This window comes from Myotis davidii, unplaced genomic scaffold (assembly GCF_000327345.1).
Source record: "Myotis davidii unplaced genomic scaffold, ASM32734v1 scaffold73, whole genome shotgun sequence".
NCBI lineage: Eukaryota > Metazoa > Chordata > Mammalia > Chiroptera > Vespertilionidae > Myotis > Myotis davidii.
In genome coordinates, this window is record NW_006286675.1 from 5219884 (window position 1) to 5229323 (window position 9440).

Below are 9440 nucleotides of genomic sequence, written 5' to 3' on the forward strand. Positions count from 1 at the left end.
CAAAGCGAAGCCTGCCTGGGGGTCTGGCGAGGCCTGCCTGGGGTCCCGCCGCCTCCCAGTTCCACGCAGCAAGGCCTTCCTGGGGGTCCTGGGGGTCCCGCCTCCTGGCTCTACGTGGCCCAGAGGCAGGACCCCTGGCTCGGGCCTACCTCTTTGGGGCAATCCATCAAGGAGCCTGGATGGGTGGGCGGGGCCTACCTCTTTGAGGCCATCGATGGTGGGGCTCCCGCACTGTGACAGGGCACAGGCCAGGCTGGGGGACCCTCCACTCTCCGAGTGCATGAATTTCATGCACCGGGCCTCTAGTATGCCAATAAAGTGATAATGAATGCCACAAAGCATAATGGTTACAACCTGGGCTTTGGAGCCAGAAGTCTGGATTTGAATTCTTGCTCTACCTCCAATCAGTAGCAATTTATTTTTGGACAAATTATTTAACTTCTCTGTGTCTTAGTTTTCTCATCTGTAAAATAGGTGTAAGGTTGTGAGGATTGGTTAGTTAATACATGTAAAGGATTTAAATTATTCTTAGTAAATAAATGTGCTCAAATAATGTTAGCCACTGTCGTCATTAAAACATTAAGGGTAGTAGAGATTTGTCATACTTGACAATAAATCGAGAGAGTGAAAGGCAGGCAGTATAGCTCAGACTCTAGAGTCAGACCTGAGTTGAAATCCTGGCCCTTTCTCTTGCTGATCCTGTGATGCTGAGGGAGGTACTTGACTGCTCTGAGCTATGGTGTCCTCAACTGCAAAATCAAGTGATAATTCCTACCTCAGAAAATTGTTGTGAGAATGAAATAAAATAAAACGTTTGAAGAGCTCAGCTCCAAGTACTGCTACCAGGGGTGTATATTTTTAGATTACTGACCGGTACCAAGTAGATTTATCTCATGCTAAACTTTTATAATGGGCTGTCTTTGTTATGGGGTGGGGCCACAACATTAGTAACAAAGAAACAGAATTTCCGGAGGATGAGGCCCAGAAATCAGGATTTAAAAAAGATTCCCAGGTGATTCTAATGTGCAGCCAAGATTGAGAACCACTGTTCTAATGTATCTCCTAAAGCCTTTAAAAATTTTGTTGTTGAATTTACTGGAGTGACACTGGTTAATAAAATTATATAGGTTTCAAGTGTACAATTCTATAATATATCATCTGTATATTGTATTGTGTGTTCACTACCCTAAGTCAAGTCTACTTCCATCACCATTTTTCCCCCTTTACCCTTTCCTACCTGCTCCCGCCCTCCTTTCCCTCTGGTAATCACCATATTATTGTCTGTGTATATGAATTTTGGTGTTTGTTTTTTTTTTCTTAATCCCTTCACCTATTTCACCCAGACCCTCAACCCCCCTCTGCTCTGACAGCTGTCAGTCTGTTCTTTGTATCTATGAGTCTGTTTCTATTTTGTTTGTTTATTTTCTTCATTAGATTCTACATATAAGTGAAATCATATGGTATTTGTCTTTCTCTGACTGGCTTATTTCACTTAGCATAATATTCTCCAGGTCCATCCATGCTGTTGCAAAAGTTAAGATTTCCTTCTTTTTTTTCACGAGCAAATAGTATTCCATTGTGCAAATGTACCACAGCTTTTTAATCCACTCATCTACTGATGGGCACTTGGGCTGCTTCCAAATCTTGGCTATTGTAAATAGTACTTCAGTGAACATAGGGGTGAATATATTCTTCAGAATTAGTGTTTCTGGTTTCTTTGGATATATTCCCAGAAATGGAATTGCTAGGTCATAAAGCAATTTTATTTTTAATTTTTTGAGGAAACTCCATACTGTTTTTCACAGTGGTTGCACCAACCTGCATTCCCGCCAAGAGTGCATGAGGGTTCCCTTTTCTCCACATCCTCACCAATACTTGTTGTTTGTTGATTTATTGATTATAGCCATTCTAGCAGGTATAAGGTGATATCTCATTGTGGTTTTAATTTGCATTTCTCTGATGGACAGTGACATTGACTATTCTATATAATAAAGAGCTAATATGCTAATTAGACCAGTCTGCGGTGGGTGGGGGGTGGGGCCACAAGGCAGCCAGGGCTGAAAGGGCCGAGCTCCTTGCACGAATTTTGTGCATCAGGCCTCTAGTCTTTTCATATGTCTATTGGCTATCTGTATGTCTTCTTTGGAGAAGTGTCAATTCAGGTCCTTCGCCCATTTTTTAATTGGACTGTTTGTTTTATTGGTATTGAGTTGTATAAGTTCTTTATATATTTTGGATATTAATCAGTTATCAGATGTATCATTGGCGAATATGTTCTTCTATTTGGTGGATTTTCTTTTCATTTGAGGATGGTTTCCTTTGCTGTGCAATAACTTTTTAGTGTTATGTAGTCCTATTTGTTTATTTTTCTTTTGTTTCCCTTGCCTGAGGTGCTATATATCAGAAAAAAATTTTGCTATGAGATTTTACTGCCTATGTTTTCTTCTAGGATTTTTATGGTTTCTAGTCTTACATTTAAATCTTTAAACCATTTTGAGTTTATTCTTGTGTATGGTGTAAGAATATGGTCTAGTTTCATTTTTTTTTGTATGCATCTGCCCATTTTTCCCAACACCATTTATTGAAGACTGTCTTTATCCCATTGTATGTTCTTGCCTCCTTTGCCAAATATTAATTGACTATAAAGGCATGAGTTTATTTCTCCTAAAGCCTTTATCACAATATTATCCTGAATTTCATCTAATCTGAGGGCATTGATTTTAAAATACCATTATTTTACATAGCACTAAAAAAAACAAGAAATGCTGCCAGTTAAACTGACACAACATCAGTTATAAAACACATTCCAACCTCAGAGATGTTAAAATGTGGAAATGTATGCTTTAGAATTGATGACATGTAGTAGTTCTTTATGAATGTGTCTGAGTCACCCCTTCCTACTGGATGGTAATTTCTTTAAAGGAAGAGAGGGATTATGTTTCATGCATCTTGTATCTGTTAGTGCCTATCAGAGGCATTCAATAAGTGTCTGATTAATTGGAAATAGTTATGGTATTTTTAAAAAGATTTTTAAAATTGCTTTTTAGAGAGAAGAAGTGAGAGGGAGAGGCAGAGAGAAACATCCATTGAGAGCAGAACATCCATCAGCTGCCTCCTGCATGCCCCCTACCTGGAATCAAAACTCAGGCATGTGCCCTGACTGGGAATCGAACCAGCAATCTTTCAGTGCATGGGACAACACCCAACCAGCGGAGGAGCCAGGGCAGTTATGAAATAAAGTTTCCTTTCCTGGCCATTAGCAGACCTCATCATTTTGGTTCCTAATTGTCCTTTGTGTTGTCTTTTCTCCTGTTTAGTATATATGACCTCGCATTTAAGCCTGATGGAAACCAACTGATTTTGGCTGCAGGAAACAGATTACTGGTAGGATTTTGTCTGGGTTTCCTTTTTTTTCCTCCTTTCCTTCTTGTAAGTACTCTGAAATTTGACACATCTCGCCTTTTTTGAGATAAAAAAGGCAAGGGCAGAAAAACCAGTCATTATTTTTTAATAGGGAAGGAAATGGGCTATTTAAAACAGGTAAGTAAACTGTCTATCAGATAGGAACTTGTGAACAATACCTCCTTTGGAGTCATTAATCTTTTCCTTTTTACTTTGAGACGCCCATGGAAGGTTGAAAATAATTAATCAAAATGTCTTTGAAATTGGGCTGGTGTCAGTTCACATTTTGTCCCCCTGAAAAATTCAAGCAACAGGATTGAAGGGACTCCCTCTATGAGAAGCCAGATAGTCTGACCCCAACTTTTAGGCACTGGCCTACCTAAACAACTCCATATGGATGTTGAGCTATTTTTCATGTTTTCAAAGAATATAAGCTCCCTCTGGAATCTATCCCAATGTATAAAAGTAATTTTCAGAGAACTTTTTATGTTTGACCTAAAAACCTTTGTATGAAGTCTCCTTCCTTCTGCGTAAGGCGGCTTCCTCTTGCTCTGTTGTCTCTAAATATACAGACTGACTGATCTCCATTCTTTTATGGAACTACATAATCTTAATGTCATGGTTAAATTCTGTAGACTTTTCTCAGGGTAAACAGTCCAAATCCTTTTAGATCCCTGCCCCCCCCAGTTTATTTTCTCCAACACTAATTGTTTTTGGAGGGGTTTGCCTGGGTCTCTCAGATGCGTTTTTAAAATCTCCACATATTAATACATCTTACACAGCTGTAAAATATCCTAAACCCACATTACAGCTGAATTTTATGACACTCCCTGTGATATGCAAACCCAGAGTTCAGGTCTGTTATTTTCAAATTCTTGGTAGCAAATATGAAACATCCTCTATGACTTAATCATGTTGTAGGTGGTTCTTTCTATGTGCTGGCTTTATTCGGGAGGGCCTAGCTTGATTGGCAATATGTTCAAATTCACATAAGAATGAAGTTTGAGGAGAAGTTCCACAGAGTAAACTTTTGTTTCTCAAGGATTAATAGCATGTTCCTGGTAATAAAATGCATAGAATTAGGACCTCTACTTCTTGGGTTTTCCAATATTATGTCACATTCTTTCTGGTTTCTCAGTGCAATTTTTACTTGACACACATTTAGAATATTGAAGAATGTTTTGTTATTGTTAACGTAAAAGCATTCAAACCTGTAAAGAATTTTTATGAGTTTATTTGAGCCAAACTGTCGACAATTGCCTGGGAAGCAGTATCTCAACGGATTGGGATAATGCTCCAGAGAATGGTGGTTTCTGTCTATTTTTATACATTGCAAATCAAAGGAAAGGACGTAGGTGGGGGTTACATGAGATCCATTGGTGATAGATTAAGAGCAAAGTGTGTGTGGCGGGGGAGACCCTGGGATTGGATAAAAAGTAAAAGATAGACACATACTTAAGTGGGTGCAGGATAGTTAACAGTCAACAATTAACATGATAACAATAACAATGAAGGAATTTGTGGTATCTGTCCTGGCACCCAGGCACATTAGGTTGTGTCAGTAAAGGTAAAGACTGACCATGTCAGTGAAGATACTGGCCTAGGAGGTGACTACCCACCATAACTGCTTTTAGTTAAAGTTTAATTTCAGACCATCCTTTGTGGTTACTTTAGGGCTTTGAGTTTGCAAGACTGCCATGCAGGCCTTCCCTGAGCTTGTTAGGTTAGCATGTGGCCCCTTTCGTCCACATTATAAAAACAAAAATAGCAGCAGCAACCTGTAGGAATTCTAACTAATGAATGCCATTTGGATAATGTGTACTTTTGTCCCTTTTTTTGCCAGGTTTATGACACCTCTGATGGCACCTTACTTCAGTCCCTAAAGGGACACAAAGATACAGTGTACTGTGTGGCATATGCGAAGGATGGTAAGAGGCTGCTCTGGGTTTATAGGCTCTGTAATGGTCTCATGGCTTTTCATTTTTCTTAGTCACTCTTTTATCTTTTTAGTAAGCTGAAGTACAGCTTGCGGTTTCAGAAGATAGTTAAGTCTCATAGACTTCATTTCAATCTTTTTATTCAATGAGGTTTATTGAGGGCTATCTATGTGTCAGGCACTGTTCTAGCTGCTTGAGGTACTTCAGAGAACAAAACAGACAAAGGCCCCTGCCCTTATGGGGCTTATACCTATGGGGGAGGGGGAGGAAGAAGGGGCAGTATGAAGGATGATATGTAATAAACGTAAGTAAATTAAATAGTGTGCTGGAAGATAAGTGTTAAGGAAGAAGAAAAAGTAGGTCAGAATAAGGGGATTGAAAGTGGTGGGTGGGACAGTGGATTGAATATAGTATTAAATAGGGTAGTGAGGTAGACTTTCTGAGTCAGGCACAGGTGAGCAAAGGCTTGAAGGTGGGGAGGCAGTGAGATTCTGATGGTGGGTATCTGGGAGAAGGAAGAGAGTTCCTTGCAGAGGGTAGAGCCATTGTAAAAGCTCTCAGGTGGGGGTGTGCCTTTCAGGGGCTGAGGCAGTGAGAATCAGGTGGAGCAGTAGGGGATGAGGGTAGAAAGGTGACGGACATTGGGTGGCCAGATCATGTTGGCTGTCATGAGTATTTTGGCTTTGATGCTCAGTGAAAATAGGGAACCACTAAGAGTTCTGAGCAGAGGAGAGATATGATCTGACTTGCATTTTAGAAAGATCCCTCTAGCTGCTGAAACAGCCTACAAGGAGAGAGAGTTGGGGCAGGGAGATGAGCGTGAGGAAGCATTATCCAGGCAAGTTTAACACTGGTGATGGGGGCTCAGACTTCTGGGAGCAGAGGAAGTGGTGAGAAGTGGTCAGATTCTGGATATAGTTTAAAGGTGGAGCCAATAGGATTGCCTGACAGATCAGATGTGGGGTATGAAGAAAGGAGTCAAGGGGGACTTCATGGTTTTTTGTTTTGTTTGTTCATTTGTTTTAAAATAATAGTTTATTGATTTTTAGAGAGAGAGGAAGAGAGAAGAGAGAAACATCGATGTGAGAGTGTAACAGTATAATACTGATCAGCTGCCTTCTGCACGCCCCCACCCAGATCAAGCCTGCAACCCCATATGCCCTGACCAAGAATCAAACCACAACCTTTTGGTGCACGGACGACACCCAACCAACTGAGCCACACTGGCCAGGGCTGATCTCAAGATTTTTGACCCGAGATACTGAAAGGATGGCGTTGCCTTCCATTGAGATACAGAAGGCTGCAGGTAGAGAAACATACAGTGGGAGATCAGGAGTTCAGTTTTGGACATGTTGACTTGAGAAAAGTTGGTGCTCTAAGAGAGAGGAGAGGGCATTGTCAGAACAAAACATCCAGTGGGCAAGAGAAGATGGGTTAGATGGAGCATGGTGGAAGGTAGAGGATGTTGCTGCAGGTGCTGGCGGGGGTCGGGGGTATGTGGTGGTAAGTTTCTAATGGAAATTGTCTTCCATTCTTTCAATGAAATAGGAAGCAACATCAACTGAGAGTGAGGATGGGAAAGGAGGTATGAGAGAGTTAAGGAGAAAGGAAAAAATGTAAAATGGAACCAGGAGGTATGGTGAGAGGCCCCCAATGACATGAAGGGCCCACTTGAAGCTTGAAAATGAGATCAGTTGCTTTGATTGTCTTTTTCTTCACCACTTTGAGCTGCATAGATGCAAGGGTGGGGGAGGTGGAGAATTGGATTTAACTGAGTAGTGGATTTACAAGCACCTCTGAAAATAAAATAAGAGGGTGAAGAGTGGAAGATGTATGCAAAGGAGTGATTATATACATTGACCTCAGCTGAGTAATGAGGGGTGAGAGGACTGCAGGGGATGAAGGACAGCAGAGAGATGGTAGGTTCTGGTGGGATTGAAAGATTATTGGAGTTGGGGTATCAGGTTGTGTGAGAAAGAGAGGTGGTGGTCAGAGAAATGGGTACATGAAGTTGCTTTTGAGAGTTAAAAATAAATCCATGCTACCCATAGCATGGGATTGATAGAAAGAACACAGGTTTTGGAATTAGATGGCTTCAAGTTCCAACCCCAAAAGCTCTGAGTTTGAGATGATTATTGAATCTCTCTGATTCTCAATGTTCACATGTGTCAAATGAATATAATATGGAAGATAGCATTCTGTGACCACTGCTGAGAAGACACAGAATTAGTGTGTTATAGTGTTTTAACAAATCTTTGAGATCATTCAGACTCCAGGCTTTTAATTTCTTTTTATTGACAGACCTCTCTGAGGATCCAATAAAAGCTGTAGACCTCTTTCTAGAAAATGCACATACTTTATATATACACACAATTTTGTGCATACAGTTTTAATCTGATCTAGCCCAATCTCCTCATTTTAAAAATTTTTTTATATGTTTTTATTGATTTCAGAGAGGAAGGAAGAGGTAGAGAGAGATAAAAACATCAACAATAAGAAAGAATTGATCGGCTGCCTCCTCCACGCCCCCTACTGGGGATTGAGCCCGCCGCAACCTGGGCATGTGCTCTGACTAGCATTGAACCGTGACCTCCTGGTTCTTAGGTCGACACTCAACCACTGAACTACCCCAGCCGGGCTCAGTCTCCTAATTTTAGACCTACATAAAAACCTAGAGAAGTCAAATCACTTGCTAAGGTCATGCAGCAAGTGTTAGTGGCAAAGAAAACACTAATTTCTTGCCTTTTAGTTAAATGTGCTATGCCATGGAAGTCATGTTTTTTTATGTGTTTTTGAGTTCAAGTTCAGAGTAATACCTTTAGAATACCTGTGGGACCTCTGGAGTTTATAAGGCTTGGGGCTCTTGGGCCTGTAACACCATTAAGGCTCTTGATGATTTCAGAGTGTGATCTGTCATCAGTGGCATTTGTCAGCACTTTGCAGAGTCCCATCACACATCTCATTTGATCCTCCCAATAGTCCTCTGAAACAGACAGGAAACGGATTCTCAGCTCCTCTCACAGATGAGAAAACAGGCTTGGAACGATCACAGGTAATGGGCAGAGCTGGGCCCGACCCAGGTCTTCCAACTGCAGAGCCCTTGTTCTTTCTGGTACATCATGCTGCCTCTTCATGACACTTACTAAACAGTGATTAAGAAGTCTTTTAACTTCTCTCAACTGGTCTTTTTCCCTTGGCTCTGGAAATGGAGATACCCCAAATCATGGTTTTGCTCTTTAAGTCTGCTTGTTTCTGATTTTTCACGTAAGTTTTTTGTTGTTGTTAACCCTCACCCGAAGATATATTTTTCATTGATTTTTAGAGAGAGAGTGGAAGGGTGTACTGGCCAATGCTCTAATCGCTGGGAAACACTGGCCAGGGCTCTCTTAAGTTTTAATAAGTATTTAATGAGCAAGCATAATACAAAGGTGTGTAACTGATGTGACATCGCTGGAAACTCCAACTCCAACTCTGAGCCTGTAGTCCATATTCTTCATCACCTACTACCTGCCAGGATGGGAGAGGAGTGACAGAAGTAATCACATACGAAAGCAGTTTCTATTATTTAGTATTTGCAGCAGTGTCATACGGCTCACCCTAATATCTACTGCTTCAGTCACTGTGAAAGGTGCTTTACAGATATTATCTGAGTTGACCCCCACAGAGAATCTCTGAAGAAGATACTATGAATATCCCTTATGTTTCAGATGAGGACATTGAGGCTCAGAGAACAGTGACTTTCCCAAGATCAACTTCCAGTTGCCCTAAGAGTAAAGTCTAAACATCCTTAACATTAGAAAGACTGAAATTTAGTATATACCTATATTGCCCAAAAGCAGTCAAAATGACTGCATTGTGAAAGAATAACTAATGTGTAAAGAAATTTGTTTAAAATTAATTTTTAATATTTTGTATAGTATTTACAGTTGTATAACAAGGTATTAGTAAATATTAACAAAAAAAAGTACCTCACTTGGAAAAAAAATAATTTATGCATTATTATTTGTACATTTCATGCAAATGAAAGTGGAAATCTTTTTATGTGTACATCTTCCACAAACATACTTTTTACATTTTTCACATATATTATTTGTTTTGTTT

At 40.3% G+C, this 9440-nt stretch overlaps 1 protein-coding gene across 2 annotated transcripts in view; it reads left to right on the top strand.

The window, feature by feature from the left end:
• Positions 1-9440, top strand: part of IFT122 (intraflagellar transport 122) — a 69182-nt gene that overhangs the window by 2465 nt on the left and 57277 nt on the right. For both annotated transcript variants that reach the window (XM_006758298.2, XM_006758299.2), the window contains exons 2-3: positions 3318-3384; positions 5246-5330. In XM_006758298.2, coding sequence (XP_006758361.1) covers positions 3318-3384; positions 5246-5330 — 152 coding nt within the window. The remainder of the gene's footprint in view (positions 1-3317; positions 3385-5245; positions 5331-9440) is intronic.